This window comes from Fundulus heteroclitus, chromosome 5 (genome assembly GCF_011125445.2).
Source record: "Fundulus heteroclitus isolate FHET01 chromosome 5, MU-UCD_Fhet_4.1, whole genome shotgun sequence".
NCBI classification, from domain to species: domain Eukaryota; kingdom Metazoa; phylum Chordata; class Actinopteri; order Cyprinodontiformes; family Fundulidae; genus Fundulus; species Fundulus heteroclitus.
In genome coordinates this window covers 27,216,167-27,234,872 of record NC_046365.1, presented here as the reverse complement: position 1 = coordinate 27,234,872, position 18,706 = coordinate 27,216,167, and the positions used below count along the sequence as shown (strand labels likewise).

The 18,706-nt window shown below is 42.1% G+C and overlaps 1 protein-coding gene across 2 annotated transcripts in view; it reads right to left on the bottom strand.

Moving 5' to 3' along the window:
• mxi1 (max interactor 1, dimerization protein) overlaps positions 1-18,706 on the bottom strand; it is a 30,980-nt gene that overhangs the window by 2,154 nt on the left and 10,120 nt on the right. For both annotated transcript variants that reach the window (XM_012867002.3, XM_036137330.1), the window contains exon 4: positions 4,002-4,116. In XM_012867002.3, coding sequence (XP_012722456.3) covers positions 4,002-4,116 — 115 coding nt within the window. The remainder of the gene's footprint in view (positions 1-4,001; positions 4,117-18,706) is intronic.

Here is an 18,706-nt window from a genome sequence, read left to right as displayed (position 1 = left end):
AACTCGCCGCATCCGCACGACCACAATCCAGACAGAACGCAGTTTGACAGCTTATTCATTTATTTCATGGCCAGAACGGACAACAGGCTCATTTATTTAGATCTGAAATGTACTGATACACACGTTACCACGTCTTTACAGTCCTCTGTCACAGAAAGACCTAACCTAAATAACTGTGAAAGCAAAGTGTAACTTTTTATTTTCTAAAATTCCATAGAGATATTGCTTTTGATTGAATGAATTTGAATTCCTGAAACACGACGACTGTCACACTGACATTTTTGAGGTATACAAAGTCGCCATCTAAAGTCTAGCTCGGTCATTTTTCCCACTTCGTGGCGGCACCGGGCCTAAACTTCCACCATGCCAAGCTGTGTGCATGTTTGGTTCTGTTTCTGCCAGAATGTCATGCGCCTCTCAGGGGGGCTTCAGCTCTCCACCCCTACATTTCTCCCCCAGTGGCTGTGCTGCAGCTTCTCCAGGGTGCGCCAGGCGCTGCTGCCTCAGCCACATGTTGCTCACACATGGAGAGGCTGGGGCCTCTCTAGGTGCAGCAGGCTGGGAGTGGCAGTTGCCTTTTAGAGTCAGTCCGACAGATAAAACCGAGAAAACAGTCAGAGTAAACTGCAGCTTAACTTTGAGAGGACTCTAGGTGCGCGCTGACAGCAGGGGTCCCTCAGTGGAGGCAACTGCTCCTGAACTGTGCACAGTGAGGAGGATTCATCCAGTGGACCCTTCTAGAACAGGGATTCGCCATTTTCTAACACCCCCCATCACACTGTCTATCCATCTGCCGTATCTGCCTTTCATTCCAATGGTGCAGGAAGAAACCATGTCATAGGAAGATAACATCTCCTTACTTGGCATTTGACGCTGTAGCGCACACAGTTTGATCAACAGATCCAAGCCAGGATGCCATGATTTTTTTTTTTTTTGCTGATGTGTAGAAAAACTTACGTCATGTAAGCCACTAAAATAAAATCATCACAACTGCAGCTTGAGAATCACAGCAATGACCCAGTAATAGCTGAATTACTTTGTCTCATGTTAAGCTATGCAGACGTACCATCTGCGCTGATGAAGATTCACTCACCTCTGCATGCAGAATGCTTGAATCTGGAAGTAAATGGCATACCCCTAAATAAATGATGGGATGAGGCCCTATTCGGATTTAATCTGCACATAAATATCTGACCACCTAGGGGCGCTAGTAGAGCACGTAGAAACTTGCTCCATGTGACATTCACTGAACAGGAGCGCGTAAGTACTTGAAAGACATGATGTTCTAGAAACTCCTCTTTGCGTCCTCCTATTTATACCTATGTGACACGTCTTTTTCAATACGAAAGCATGCATGGCGAGATGTGAAACCAGCTTCATATTAGGTTAATGTGTGTGTCTAAATGTGTGCGCTGGCAAGATAAACCTGGGACCTCGCCCAATCTTCTTTCTTCACAGTTTCAGTTTCTTTCTAATTTGAAAAAGAAGCTGTCATCTCATACTTGTGAGATTACTGATCAAAGGTTCCTCAACACTCGCATGAATTTAAAATAGTCAAAAATTGATTAAAAATGCTTTGGTTACACTTGCTACATAGGGGTAATGAGAGCCAATACGTTTGGGCTGGACAATGAATCGCCTTTGTAATATAACTGCAATTAAAAAAAACCTCAATTTTCAAATTTTAGAGGTCTGCAATTTTTGGCTACGTAATAATTAATGGATAAGACGCGTCCTTTAGGTGTCGGTAATATGTTTAAAGTGGGTTTGCCCCCTCATTGGAAGGGATCAGAGTTGCAACAGTGAGCTAATCTAATTTTATTATTTGTTTAAGAGTTTATATAATCATACTTTTTTACCAGAAACTTCCAGGAATCCCACAGCATTAAGTAGTGGTCAAACGGTTTAAAACATAGACTTGTTTGTTGGTTGCTCTTTATGTTCAACCAGGACTGATGTCCAACTCACAAAGCTATTCTCTTCAATAAGAATATTCTGATTAATAAAACCAGTTACATTCTATGTTTAAGATAGTTCTTGTTTACAAACGTCTTTATCTACAGGCCATTTTTGTTGCTTTTGGTTAATGCAGAGCAAAGTCTAAATCAAATCGCAATTATGGTTGAAATATGTCGCAATTTGGATTTTTGGCAAAATTGTACGTGTGATTAAAAGCAAACTAAACATTCTTAACGTGGGATTTTGTTTGAATAAATGAACTAATAAGCCTGAGATAATGCTACTGAAGTAAAAAGACGAGTTTTTTCTGGTTGGCAGTACACTGACAGATTACAAATCAGTTATTAGCTGCATTAGAAAATTATGCAAAATTGACCCACAATCATTATGAGTTTGCCATATTAGAGCAGATCCCTAGTGTTGGTTGTGTGAGTTAAATGTCCACAGGAGGAAAAAGGCTTTACTGTTTTTATTTGGGGAAAACCACCAAGGAAGCAGAAAAGGGAGAAAACGGCAACCGAAACATTAAAAAACAAGATCCGGAGGTTAGGTGTTGACATGCAGGGAAACTATTTTCCCCACCAAAGGAAATGTGGGAAACGGCAAACTCAGTAAAACCAAACGAATATCTATCAGTTCCAGCGCTCGCTTATCACGTTTTTAATACACTGACATCTTCGTGCGCGGCCCTTTTGCCCGTTGTGATACAAGCCGGGGCCGCGGCCGTGCCTGATACAGCGGCGTCGTGCTCCGACCTAACAGTCTTATGTCACAGTGGCCGACAGCAACAAGCGTGACTCCTAGTGACAGAGCAAAAACAAAAGGCCGTCAATAAAGCCACGCAGAGGCTGCAGTTGACAGCAGCAGAGGTGCAGAGTGGTGACGGTGGAGAACAACAATATTGGCTTTATGCTAGTACTCCTCCCCCCACCCCCTGCATCACGTGCAAACACTCCAGGCCAACGTTTTCACAAACGCACTGCCTCATCCATGGCAGTCCCCTGCATGACGTTTAGCCAGTGTCCAACCTTCACGATGTCATATAAAAAAAATTTATTTGTGTTTAAGCCCTCCAGTAAACTGAGGCCAAACACCCCCTCCGGCTTTTCCACAATATGTGATAGCACCGAACAATACCAGACCTCATAACGTAGACAGTGATAACACGGACGAGAAGCCCCCTGGGCACACTGTGCAGGCAAATTTATTCTGCCCCATTGTTTTACTTATTAAACCAAATTCAAAACTTTTAGTTCCCTACAACTGCAACGGCGCCATTAAACACGGCGGTGGCACCGTTATTCTATGGGGACGCTCTTCTTCAGCAGTGACAGGGAAGCTGGTCATAGCGGTTGGCCATACTCGAAGAAAACCTGCAAAATGCTGCAAAAAGTCTTATTTATGTTTTATTTTCCTGCGTGAAAACAATCCTAAACATACAGACGGAGCCACGCTGCTATGGTTTTAATCAGGGATCATGCATTTCATCATGAACGGTTCTGCAGCAAGAACTTGACGACATGATTAGGAGGTAAATCAAGTGCTGCCGGAGACGTCAAAGACACGCAGGTCTCGGGGACCGGAGTCGGACTCCCTTGCTTTGCATCAAAGCGTATTGATGTGGCCGGTCGAAGCTCAGAGCAAAATCTAATTAGGAATTTATGGTCTTGAAGAACGACGCGGACAGGCTCTCTCTCCGTCCAGCCTGACCGAGCTATGTTGCGAAGACTTTCGTCTGTAGATGTGCAACGATGGGGGAAGGCAGACCTCAATGGTCTTGCGGCTCGTGCTCAACAGTTGCGCACTACCTTTAGTCAGTCTGTTGTGTCAAATCCTGCAAAACTGCACTAATGTTTGAGGTGGAAAAACTGTGAAGAAGCTAAACGGGAATGAATATTTTTTGCAAAGCACTGTATCCTAATAAAAATAAAAAAATCACACAATGTTTTAGATCTTACAACAGATTGTCTGGTTTTCCTGTGGGGGTTATTTCGATGCGGTTCTCTGATGTAACTGTGACAAACTTTTTTTTCCGTCTGTACCTTTATGTGTGCTTTGGCTTTATTGAGTAGGCCCAGGGTGGTGTGGCGGCTGCAGTCGGGTCCCAGAGGTATGAGGGCCTTCAACCTCTCCAAACACAGCCGCAGGTGAGCTCGTCTACGAAGGAGACACAAGAAGAAAGGAAACAGTGGGATAAATATAAAGAGCACAATAAACCTGGTGGATGGCACAGACATTTGTCGACTGAAAATGCGTCCTTTTAGTCCAGGGGTGTCAAACATACGGCCCGTGGGCCGGATCCGGCCCGCCGAACAATTTAGTCCAGCCCTGTGGCTAAATGCATTATCATTATAAAAAAAATAATTTTTTTTTTTTTTTTTTTCCTTCTCTCCAGTTTCCTGTCTGGCAATGTGGCAATAAGAATTGTTGTCTTAATGTCAAAAAGAGCTCATCAGATTTGACTTTCACAAGTGGAGCAGTACTGCTTTTGCCATAGTGCTCTGCTTGATTTATGAATGTGAATAGTTTTATTATGATTCATGGGGGGAATATCTCAAATGATATGGACACTACAATGGGAAAGTAGGAGAGGAAAGTAAGAACAAGAAGAAAAAAAAGAAAAGGTGATAGAAAGAGGAGCTAAAAGGAAGAGAATGATAAAACAATTATTGAAAAAAACATGTACTTCGTTTAATTGAAAATATGCAGTTCCTATATTGTTCACGAGGGGTGCTGTGTTTTAATTAGCAGATTAAGCTTCAGGTGTGGAAAATTTTAAATAATTTCTTAATTTTTATCTTGTTGATGTATTTTGTCATGTAGGACAATGTTTTTAAGTTCCAAAAAATGTGAATAAATGTTTTTCAACATTGTACAATCACTGTGATCAGTTCTTATGCATAATGCACAAGTAAATGTTTAACTGAGTAAAAGTATTGTTGAAATTGCACATACTTTTCTTAAAAACGCTGAGGTTATTCATAATATATTGTGTAAAAGTGATATTAATTTAATATAAAAATCAACAACAAGTCCACATTTATTAGTTCTATTTAATCTTGCAATGAGTTTACTCGTGTGGCCCTCTTGGGATCAGATTAAGCTGTATGCGGCCCCTAAACCAAAATGAGTTTGACAACCCTGTTTTAGTCCGAGGTGGTCGTTTGAAAAAGCCCTGGGAAGTTGCGCAGCATTTAGTTTGAACTTTTCTAACGTGAAACCATTAGAAATTGGTGTTTAGGTGTGAGGTGCCCTTTGTGAATGATCCAAAAATCCATCACCCGCGCGGATGGCTTACACTTACGTTTGGTTTCCGGGCAACGGGTCGCGTATAATTCATGCCTAATTCCCTTCTCAAGGTGATACCTCACCTACCCCGCCCCCCCGCTACACGCCCAATCTACATTACAAAACAAGGTACAGTGATGGTGGAGGTGGTGGAAAGGCATTTCCTGGAGACTGCTCTGCTCATGCTCTCCATCATTCTTGACAGTTCCATATTCTGTGACCCCCCCCCCCCCCCCCAGGTACCATCTATTCCGCTAATGGACCCTGGTTGAGAGGTAAAGGGGGGATAATTGCAGCTTTAACCAAATCAGAGCCCCATTAGGAGGCGCTGCCCTCTCAGCTTAGCCTGGGGAAGGGGGGAACCAGTAGACTGTCAGTGATCCCGGGGTGGGGTGGGTGAGGGTGGGGTACCTAAAGATGGACCCAAAGGACCGGAGCAGGAATTCGCTGCAGATGTTTGGGCTTCATAACTCCCCGCCACGCTCTGCTGTCTGCGTGCGAGTGGTGGCTGAAGCGTATCTGCCCGTCTGTGTGTGATGGTTGGGTTATGCGTGGATGGTGCTGATAAGAGCATAAGGGCAAACTATGCAGCCATTACACAAGTGCTGTATAGCTTATTGTATGGGAACAAACGTCGCGTGTCCGCAGACTAAACAAGCGCACAGCTGTCTCGCGGCGGTCCGTGCGGTCACAACTTTTGAAACCCACAAATACGAATGTCTACATGCGCGCACACACAAACAAACGAGCTCTGAACGATGCCCATCAGTCTGGCTCGGGTCAAGCGGATGTTGAATCAGCTCTATTCAACCCACCTTTCATCTCTTCACACACACACACACACACACAGGTACCGACTGTCACCTTTTAACAACCAGCAACATGGCTCCACCTGGGAGAGGTCGCAGACTAAATATACGGCGCGACACAACTCCGGGCCTTTCTTTTTCAACAGTCTAACTGGGAGCTTCAACGGACGGCTCAGGAAATCAAGCCAAAAGACGCGTTGGGCTTTATTTTGCGTTGATGAAGTATAAAAGGGAATCAACTGGGGTACACTGGTACAGAAATGTTGATGTTGTGTTTGATTATTCACTGCTGCGTTAAAGCTGTTAGTCTACACCAATAAAGCACCTGGTAGACCTATTTATGCAGCTCGGTGTTCAGAAAGCAGAGTTGATGTCAAGATACAACAACGGGCTTTAAAGCACAGTATTCTATTGGGGACGGTGTGATTAATTTTGCCGTGCAGATTGGAAGGAGACTTTGTGTGAATATCGGCGTTTTAAGTCTTGCCACAGATTGTCAACTGGATTTAGTTCTGAACTTTGACTGAACTTTGGCCGTCCTTTGAACGTCCTTTGATCTGAGCCCTTCATGGTGGCTATAGCTGTATGTTTAGCGTCGTTCTGCTTGGAAGGAGAACCTCCGCCCCGGTTTCAAGTCGTTGGCAGCCTTGAGCAGGTCTCCTTGGAGGATCTTAATTTAAGTAACTCCGTCTTTCCGTCACCCTTGACCGCGGTCGCCTGTCCCTGACAAAGTAAAGCTTCTCCACAGCGTGATGATGTTGAAGCACTACCACGTTTGCCTGTGGTGATGTAAACTGTTTGTTTTCCTCTGCTAATAACAATTTGCACGTTGAGCCCAAAAAGTCCCGTTTTGGTCTCATCTGACCAGAGAACCCTCTTCCCAATGTTGGCTGAACAATGGCTGACGCTGCCATCCCCTTGTTTCGTTTTTGAAGGATTGTGTCTTCCGGGTGACGTGCGGTGTTAGTTTTCTGTCGCGTGTCATGTTTTGCAAAGCAGACAGAAGGCCCAGGAACCATTTTTACCCCAGCAGCCCACCCCAGTTATGCTTCTGTTCCTCCTACACTACCGTAAAAGCCAGATCTTTCGACTGCACAACTAGCTGCCCGGACAGAATTCTCCACCTGAGCGGTTAATCTGTGCAGCTCCTCCAAAGTGACACTGGGTCTCCCTGTGCGCTTTTTCTTAATGATTGTTGCTAGAGATCCGATCTTGGTAGGTTTGCATGCTCTCTCCATATCCAGATAATGAACAGAACAGTTTAAAGCTTGAGATAGTGCTTCATAATGTAGAACAGATTACTGGATCAATGTGTGCTTCTGTGCTTTTTTGTCTCTCTTGTGTCTCTGCTCTGTGTTCTCTAACCCCCAGTCAGTCGAGGCAGATGACCGTTTTTTACTGAGCCTGGTTCTGCTGGAGGTTTTTCCTTCCCGTTAATGGGGAGTTTTTCTTCCCACTGTCGCTTCATGCTTGCTCAGTATGAGGGATTGCAGCAAAGCCATGTACAATGCAGACAACTCTCCCTGTGGCTCTACGCTTCTCCAAGAGTGAATGCTGCTTGTCGGGACTTTGATGCAATCAACTGGGTTCCCTTATATAGGACATTTTTGACCAATCTGTATAATCTGATTGAATTTGACTTTGTAAAGTGCCTTGAGATGACATGTTTCATGAATTGGCGCTATAAAAATAAAATTGAATTGAATTGCATAAGCTAGCGCTGCGTTAAAATTCCCCACAGCTCTCTCCCTGACATTTCACCTCGGCCTTCATGATGCCGTTTGTTCACAAATGTTAACTCAGAAACCTCGGAGACATCCCCAGACCAGCATAATTTATAGTAAGATTAATAATTTGTTATTTGGGTGACTTCTGAATGAAATTGGTTGCTACAGAGTGTATTTAGGGGTATTAGATTAAAGTGAGCTAGATACAAATTTTTTTTTTATTTTTTTTTTAAAGCCTTGTAAGGTTTTAGCTCCACTTCACAACAGAGCTGACTATTTTCTTGGTCCATCCAATGAATCCCAATGAAACATATTACAGTTTGGATCCCCAAAGACGTAACGACAGGGCGCTGCATACCTTTATGTAGTTTGCATCATTACACACTACTTTATCCTAAGTCACAATAGGCAGCCTCTTCTTCCCAGATGGTCATGCACGGCCTGATGAAGAGTGCTGTGAGGGAAGAGCGGGGCACTGCAGTCCTGCGTGGGCCTGTTTGTCTGAGACTCTGGGCTGTCGGCCGTAGAAACGTACTAACCGCAGACAGCGGAGGCTCTCAGTCGAGATTAAAACCAGCGGCAGACGACCCCAGATAACCCCCCATTTACGTGCGGTCCTGCTCTTCGTCCCGCCGTAGCCCTCACCGACCGACACGACAAACGGACGGGGGAAGTTTGGGTGCGCCGACGTGTCGACACATTTTTTTTTTATGCCCGAATATCTTATTATCGGCTCCTAGTAGATAGGCCACAAATAGCGTGCGAGTGGCATGAGGCATCGCTTATTGGCCGCTGTTACGTCTCTTCCACTGCAACTTATCAGCATTCAGACACCCTCACTACCCTCTTATTGCTGTGCTTCCATGGAAGATGTCACTTTTTTTTTTTTTTTTAAATCATCTCTGCGGTTATGACGTAAACCAAGTGTGCGGCACTTAGATAATTACTCAGCAGAAAAAGAATTTACAAAGTATTATGTAGAAGAAACCTGCCAACCGCAACAGTAGGCATGTGACGGCCGGCTCGCCGTGTCAGTTCCTGCAGCAGCCGCCCTCTCAAACCAGACAGTAGATGCAGGTTACAAATAAAACGAGTACACTGCAAAAACAGAACTAGAAATAAGTAAAATGTTCTTAAAATTTGAGTATTTGTCCTTGATTTGAGAAGGTAAATAAGAAGATTTGCCAATGGAATAAGATTTTTGCACTTAAAATAGGAACAATTCATCTTCATCATCTTATTTCAAGTGCAGGATGTCTAATTATCTTATTTTAGGGTCAAAATACTCATTCCATTGGCAGATAATCGTATTTACTTAAATACACTAACTTGAAGAACATTTGACTTATTTTTAGAACCGTTTTTGCAGTGTACATTTTTAATATATAAAAAGAAAAAGCTGAAACATTACTCTTTTGAAAGCCACATAAAGAAAGCAACTTTTTTTTTGCTAGAGACGGGACTCAGCTGAGGTTTTACAGACAGAGATAGAGCCGGAATCACTGAGTTTAATCTGAATGAGGTGTGAGTGGCCCTTTCAGAGGCCGTAGGGTCACAAACCCGGGACTCCTGGTCATGACCCTTTAATCACAGGATCAATACCTCTTAGAGGGGCCTGTTTATCAAGCAGACATGCTGCCAAAAAAAAGAAAGAAAGAAAAGCTGCAAATAGGATCTAAATCAGGGTGAGTGAAAGTGTGTGACCATCAATACAAGTGATGCAGGCATGAAAAAGTTGAACTATATTTACCTAATCCTAAAGTGCCTCAAACCGAAGACCTCCCACCATTGTCGGTCTATAAACACACCACCAGAATGTACTTTGATTTCCTTTTTTTTTGTTTTTTTAAATAAAAATCAGATAAAGGTAAGAAGCATGTGCTGTAATCATTGCATTTCTAATAAAACTCTGCTGGCACCACCTTTTTCTTTTATTTTTCTTTATTCCCTTCAGCCTTTTACACTGACAAGCAGCAACAGAGCCTCCTGTTTCCTGAGTTCTTAGAAAAGCCCTGCTGCCAGTTACATAAACAGCTACGGATTTACTGGGAAGCCCCATAACTTTGTGTCCTCTGCTGCTAATGCTAAGGATTTGTTAAGGACATGTGGATGATTTGGTGCCCCGTTAATACAGGACATCTTTCATGGGGGGGGTATCTTTTGTGTCGCATGGATTACACAAGAAACACAAACAAATCCAAATAAGTGGATTTTAATAAAAAATAGAATAAATCGTATATTAGCAGCACATGATAGCGAGTAGAGGCCAGTGTCTAAACGAATGGCACGGTGAGCTGCAGGTTGTCTCAATGAGGAACTCTCCATCTGTGAGGGATTATATAACACGTGGCCTGTTGCTAGCAGGACCTTTGCTCTGAACCGTCACACGCAGCGGGGATATCAAATCCTCACCAGCAATAAGACAACACCAGCAAAAAATCTCTCCCCCCCCCTCATGTTTAGCAAACATACTTTTTTGGGTGGAAGGATAAACGATCGGGTTGGTTTTTCAGGTGCCTAACAGTTACATGTAGGCAAACAGCCGCCCCCGGCGTTGCACCGTCTCTTTGACTGAGTACGTTTACCGGGGAGATCGATCTATAACGCGAGCACATATTCAAAGAAAAAAACACATCTACAGCTGCTGCAGACCTCCCACCAGTGCATGGGAGTAACCTGCAGCTCCCAAAGAGAATATTTACCACAGCAATAAAAAGGAGCCTTTTTCAGGTGCTTTCAATTCTTGTTTCATCGGCATGAGGGAGATTTCTTTTGCACAATCTTTTGCACAATCGACAACCAAAAACACGACCGAACAGCACAACATCGTCTCATTTCTTATATTCAAAACAGCAAAGCCTCCGTTTTTTTTTTCCCTACAGCTACAAAACAAACATTCTGAATATCAAAGATATAATAATTAGAGATGTACCAATCAATTGACCCGAGATCAGCATCGGTCAACTTGACTCTGATTAGTGATCTGCAAATAAAATACTGGAAAATTATTTTCCCCTGTATTAATGAAAATTGTTTTTAGGTAAACACGTCTATTGCGAAACATTTTTTTGTCGTTTTGCTCTTTAGGCAAGGCAAGGCAAGGCAAATTTATTTATATAGCACAATTCAGTACAAGACAATACAAAGTGCTTTACATGATTAAGATATACCAAAATAATAAAATGTAGATAGAAAATAGAATAAAAGCAAGTAGGGATAGAATGTAGTAACAAAAAAGAACATTAAAAACAGTAAAACTGTTTAACTAGAACAGTCAAAGGCTATTTTAAACAGATGTGTTTTTAATCTTGATTTAAAAGAACTCAGGCTTTCCACACTTTTACAGTTTTCTGGAAGTTTGTTCCAGATAAGTGGAGCATAGGAACTAAATGCTACTTCTCCGTGTTTAGTTCTGGTTCTAGGTATGCAGAGAAGGCTGGAGCCAGAAGACCTTAGTGGTCTGGAGGGTTGATACACTGATAACAAGTCTGTGATGTATTTAGGTGCTAAGCCATTTAAGGATTTATAGACTAACAGAAGTATTTTAAAGTCTATTCTCTGAGATTTACTAAGTAACAAAAGTATAACGTGAGGACATTAGCTGGTTAAAGTGTAACTCGCCCGTGAACCAGAGCTTTACTCTGTGCGGGGAGTGAGGGCTGGGAGTGGTGTGGGCTACTAATAAAAGCTAAATAAAAGCTAAAAAAAAAAGAAAAAAAAAAAAAAAAGAAGAAAATCAACCGCAGAACTCACTATTCAAACTCCGACTCGCTACGGAGGCACAAGACGGAGCTGCTTTTATACCCCACAGTGGCAGCACTACTGACGTCACTTTCTCTCGGTGACGTCACAAAAACTTGAACCAATAGCAAAACTGATTAAAAATTCAACGCAATATACCCGTTGAACCTTAGGAGGGCGCCACACTAACGGGTAAACCGGCAAAATAATCACCAGGCTATGTAGACAGCACTATAAGACAACCGTGTTAACAGTTTATCGGCAAAAACAAAGTTGATTTGGGGGCGAGTTACGGCTTAGTTAGTCAGGCTACCAGCTCCGGTAGCCGCCCTGAAGTAGACTGCTGCTTAACTGAAGTCCTGATTGCAACTAGCAACTAGTTTTAAAACATTGTTACCCTTGTGTGAGTGTTGATGAGTAGCACCTCGTTTTCACGTTATAATGGTAACGCAAATCGGCCGATTTTCTTTGTTGTAAGCTAGTCTTGTAAACGTAAGAGCCTTCTTTAACGAGTTAAACATCCACTCGCAGCAACCGGTAGGGGATGGCTAGTGTTGCTCCACCCCATGCTCCACACAGCAAGAGAAAACTGATGTCAAACAAGCATCTCCTCAGGGTCATGTTGCAATGACTTTAAAACCGCGTTGACCGAAACCTTTAGCGGTTTTTCAAACCGGGGATATTTCATAACCTCCGTATTCCTTGACGCAGTTAGCCGGTCCATGCCTAGATCCTTTTAGGGCAGAGATAAAAATACGGATTATGAGAAATTATAAAAAAATTGGAAAATCTTAAGCTTGGAATTTGACCATCCAACCGTTTTTACAAATGATTAAATATCAACCAAGAGAAGATGGTGAATGACGGCAATGTGCACTCCTCAACTGGATGCTCCAGGAAAAAGCTGGCAAGCAGACAGCTCTTCCTGTCCTCCTGAGACAACGGGCTGCGTCCAAACTACTCACTCCACTACAGCGTGTGGGCATGTGGGTCTCTGTCGACGTGGAGACGGCATCCGTTTCTGTGTGTGTGTGTGTGTGTGTGTGTACTTGCGTGACTTGTAGTCCTGACAGGCCCCAGATGGGTGTGCAGGCAGGCAGCTCTGCCTTTTGGCTTTGACATGTGAGCGTTCAGCCAGCCGGCCCCGGGTCACTGCACGCACCTTTCCTCTGCCTCTATCCTGCTCTCTAAACCAGTCTCCCTGTGAACCTGGACATACTGTCCTTTTATTTAAATCCAAACCATACCCCCATTTTTGTGAAGATTGCTTTGCTTTATTGTTGTTGCTTTTTATTAAAGAACATCCAACCACTTTCATTACTTCTTGCTCGTTTAAAACCAAATAAAACAAAATGTTTTGCCTTATTTGTGAGTCAAACATTCACTTGTTTGAATGTTTGACTCTGCCTCATAGAGGAGCTGCCCACCTTAACTCCAAAACCTACGCACATCCTATGTACAGCTGCTCTGCACCCACTTCACATCGTTCCTGTATCGTCAACACGTGCAACATGCATGTGCCTTTGGCGGGGCCACTGTAAAGGCACACACATTGTTGTATACAAACTAAACACTGTACAATTATAGACAGATAAAACTGCCTTGATAGTGTAATAATAAATACAAGGGGGAAAAAATCCAAGTAGATCGAGAAGACAAGAATGTCTTCTTTAGAATATCTGCGACGGTGGTGAAATAACCATGAAGTACGCATGGGCCAGGAGGAAATTCTCACGATATATTTGCCTTGAGTAAAACTACCACAGACATATTCTTAAATATTGTGATTCAGATACATAGACTGAAGCAAACAATGAGTATAGAAATTTGTTAAAATTAGTCGTTTTTAAGTACTTATTTGTTTCTGAATGCTTGCCGCTCTGTTCCATATAGAGTAACTCTACCATCTCCTGTACTGTCTCTGGCTTGTATCTACTACAAATACGTAAGCTACTGCCCAACTGTTCCCTATCTTGCCATGTATGCAGCAGTTTTCAAAAAGACAAGCGTCATCTGGGTCAAAACACGAGAAAATGAAGAGGGTTGGTGTAATACCACGTTCTGACACACCTTTGGACTATAGGAGGGACTTTGGGTGTGCTGCCATTTTGAATAGTGTATGTACAGTTGAATCAACGGTGTGGAAATCAGTGATCTAGAGATTCATAACCGGGTATGCTACTTTTCCTTCTAAGAGCGCCCCCCACTGGTTCAGATAATTATGAACCTAATTAATCAAGCGGGAAACTGGTGTCAGTTTTAAACCACAAGTACAGTGTCACTGAAAAGAAAATAACATATGACAAATCTACTGTCACAATATGACTGTAAGCAATACCAATATGACAAACGATTGCACTAAATATCTGTGTTGGAGCAGCGATGCGTATAAAGTTTACAGGACAATAGCTCTCTAGGACTGGACTTGGGCACAGCTGAATAAACAAATTCAGGTATTTTCATTTCAATAACCTGAGGAGTGACTAAACTGTAGCCCTATAAGGTATTTTCATCCATTGTTATGGTTCTTTTCACTCAAAAACATTTTCACAAACTAATACATTTTGACTTTCCAAAGGTTTGACACATATAATGAATGAAAAATAGAAAAACAATGCAGGGTACGGCAATGTTAATTAATCTACTGTACTCAATAAGCATGGTGTTTGGAAAATAAATAATCTTACAGACAATCGAGCCCTTCAGTCATTTGCTGACATAATTTAGTTTATGAAGTTTAATATTCATCAGATAACAAAATAAAATCTATTGTCCATTATCTTTTTTTCCCCATATGCTATAGAGATATAGCAATTCCTATTTTTCATTAACAGTACTGTAAATGCAGCCGGAGGGCAACGGGATCATCTTTGGGAGAAAATCTACACATTTCACCACTAAAACATAAAAGCAGATATCCTGTCACAAGACTTTATCACTCAACAAACGGATGACAATGAAAGAAATCTTCAAATTTAAGTGATATGATAAGTTCCTAGGCAGTTTCCAAATATATGAGGTAAAAAAAAAACTAGGACAAAGCTATCTATTTAATATAAACAGCTGACTGAACGTCGTCTTAAACTAGACCCAGGAGCTGAGGCGTTATCTATATTGAAAAAAATAGAAATCGAGCTGACCTAGATTATGAATCCTTAAATAATGGATAAGTTCTCAGGCCATCCAAGATGTCTGACATAATTACTGGACAGGCTTTTAAAAGAGAGGGTCACATTTCCAGCCCAGATACCGGTCAATACTCTCCTCTTTGGCAAATCCCCCACTCTCTGAAACCCAGTTAACGCACACACACTCACACACACACACACACACACACACACACACACACACACACACACACACACACACACACACACACACACACACACACACACACACACACACACACACACACACACACACACACACACACACACACTTACGCATACATAATATGACCCATTTCTAAAACAAGCAGAGAGAAGGCTATCGTGACCCGTTACCCACTTATTACACTAATTACCTGTGACCAATGATTGCTTCTGTGGTAAATCTTATAAATTGACACAAGAGAGGAAATTAAGACATTGCTGAACTAGCATGGGAAAAAAAAAAGACTTTGTGACTTTGTGAAGGAGATCTACTGTTCTTTCTGTGCCTGACTTGATCTACAGCATCAGGGCTCATTTAAAGCGGCCTCAAATCATAATTCCCAACGCGGTTAACGATTATTGCCGCGGTCACAGTGCGTCAACAGAGAACGCCATCAAACCCGACATCTAATTAACTTAGTTTAAGGAGGAGGGAGCTTAAATCTGTCGGAACGACTCTTTTTCTTCACTTTCGATGCACTCGTAAATATTTTCCATCGTTTTTTTTCAGATCCATTACGTCTCTGCTAAAAGGCGGCGCCGTCTCCTGGGCCGTCCGTCATAAAACAGCACGTGTCACACTGGATCGACGCCCGGCAGATGAACATGTAATATACATGGTCCAGGGGCCGGTCTGAAGGTCTCCAGTGAGGCGCCAGCCTCGATGTATGTTCCCTGTGATGGTCTGCTCTTACTTTAAAAAAGCAAATCGATTGTGTTGATGGCAGAGGATTGCACTCCCAACATTTAAAGATCAATAGAACGATTGTTACTCATTGCGCATTTAACATCTTGGATCAACCGTCATGTCTGCATTAACCAAAAAGGGAAGCTTAGAATGACGTAGGATTCAGTTTTCAATGCGTTTTTGTTTTATTTTTTGAGAGGTAGCTTTATGATTTCCTCCCGGTATCTCGGACATGACAGATGTTAGGCTACAGCTAAGGCCATGTGTTTACCATTTAGGAAAATAATAAAACCACCTGACTCCGTCCGCATTTTCGTCCATCAAAGGAGGAGCAACTGCTACTGAGGTTTACTGCTGACACGGTCGTCAAAGAGGCACCAACTTGGCTGCAGAAGTGGAGCCTTTTTCAATTACAGCTTTGTAATCTGAGCTATAAATACCAAGCTCAAAAGATAACAAATGCAAGCACACAGAGCCAAGCTACAATGTTGACAACGGGCTTCTCTGAAAGTGATTTCACGAGCGTTACTTGGTGCGGATAACGTTGCGTTTGTGACGTGCGGTTACATTAAGTAGCCCGATACCAGCATGCAACCTGCTGTGACGGCATTAAAAGCCACTACATGGTCATTTTTTAAGAGCATCCCAATCCAATCTGGGTCAGGATCAAGGTGTTTTTAGACTTCAACTCCCATCCAATCCAAAAGGTCTGATCAAATGTCACATGACATTTTTAATATTTTTAAAGCACATTCATGGTGTTAATTTTAATGTATCAGATTGGGACTCAGTATAAGCAAACGTCTCATCTTGAAGGACTCAGATCAGTATTGCGGACCAAAAGGAAAAAAATCTATTAAAACAACCCTAAGTAATACTCAAAAATAAGCACAGGGTTAGTATTTGGGTTAACGCAAAAATGGGGAAAGCATTATGAGAGAACTTAGCTTTTAACCTTGTTTTCCTATTTTTACTATGTACTTGGCAATGGCTTCAGCGCTGTCTACTACTTTGTAAAGATACAATTGTGATAATTCTTGTTGAACAGACAACAAAGATGATTTTAACAGCTGCAAACTGTGAATAAATGTGGTTTTATTTGCTGGGGCTATCGACTTATGAAGGGCATTTCCACATACCAGATTACAGCGATTTTTGTTCTCAAAACAGCAATATTTCTGTTCCTGACAGGCTGGTGTCTTTTTCATTGTCTCCATAGAACATGGACAGATGGACTGGATGCAGAGAGTCAGAAAGAGATGAAGAGGGTGGGAGGTATAGAGAGCGGGGGAGGAAAGGGAGTGCTCTGAATGTGTGGTCTGCCCAGAAACTGGCCATGGGCGCAAACGTGAGTGAGTCAATCTGGGTTTATTTTAAAAAAAAGGCTTTAAGACATCATAACTGAATATTAATCCAGGATATAATATGATAAACAAAGGATTATATTCTATTAATACCACTGTATTTCTCCTAACTTTACCTCTGAGGTTGCCAACATTTTTTAATCCCACTTTTTCCACCAGAAACAGTGGCTAAAAGCTCAAAAGGATAAAACAGAGCAACTGATATACTCTATTGAGCCTTCCTGTTATCTGCTGTAGGGGTCGATCTCCCTCACCATCCTCCACACCTTATAAATACGGGCATGTCTCAACATGTGGTAGAAAATAGTTTGACGTCACTCTGCTTCTTCTGACTTCATTTTAAACACTGGTTATCATGATAAAATCCATAAATCCGAGTCCTCTTCCCTCAGTAAAAACTTCCCCACTGAAGGGTGTTTTCAGCATGACCTGGTTACTCTTACTTGTGGTGTGTTCACTAAACAGAAAGACTTTGAAAGTTTCATTTCCCACTGGGCAGTTACTGTAATCAAGCTCAAAATCCTATGATTCCGGTCTCCAGCTGAGTTCTCGGCGCATCTCTGGTAAAGTGCTCACAGGGTAACTTCAAATCCTACAAAATCCTACAAGGCCAAGAATCTCTATGAGTTTTTCTTTCAACCAGCACCTTTAAATAAATGGGGCAAAACTTTTCTTTTACTGTAAATATATATATATATATATATATATATATATATATATATATATATATATATATATATATATATATATATATATATATATATATATATATATATTTAGCAAAAGCAGATCCACCTCTTCTAAACTCAAGAACAAAAGCTGAATAAATGACAAACCTGAACCATTTTCCCCATCATGCACTCAAGAGTTTTGCTGCATAGTTCTTACCTACAACCAAATGTTAAATTTCACGAGAGAAATGGAAATTAAGTAAATGGTTAAACATCTTCCTCCTACTGCAGAAACTTTTTGTCTACTATTTGTGAAGGGGGGGGGGGGGGGGTAGTAGACAGAAATAGTGAGATAGCCTTCATAGCCCTGTGGGTGGATGGGAATGAGAGTTTCAGGCGGTTCTGACCACAATCCCCTAAAAAGAAACTCTGTATATCGATCCAACCAACAATAATTATCTAATAACAACTTACATAGATTTATTGTTCAAAAGTAAAGAAAAAAAAACAACAACACCCAAGTAGTAAATAAAGTGACACTAATTGCTATCCCACAAAACCCATTGAGGCCTATGATTCTGAATTGATTGTGAAATTCCTAAATTGGATAATCTTAATGTTTATTTATAATCTAATTTTGAAGAAAGCAACAGGGGTACCTCAGAATCATGTAGGTGTGCCACTAAGAGAGTGAGGCGAACAGAGGAATGGCAATGCAAGAAATGCATCCTGCGTCTGCGCTAAAGGAAGACTAGCCAGACCGTCCGCAGGCTGCGTAAAGCTAGGCTGCGATGCGGCAAAACTGAGAAATCGTATGACATGGTTCTGCCCAGAAGCGGGACAAATACAGCTGAGATCGCCCGCCGCCATCAAAACTGGACGACCAACGAACAAGTGCTGTCAAAACTGACACCTAACTTGGGACAAGGCGAGGAAAATCCCAAAGTTCAATGAAGCGTTTACCGCCACGGATTAGGCACCGTCGTCGACAGTCGTCGGGTACCGTAGATATCGCGCTAAGAATTACTCATGACACAGCAATCCCCACGTTGCCAGGACAAAACAATGTACCAGGGTCAGGAAAGCTG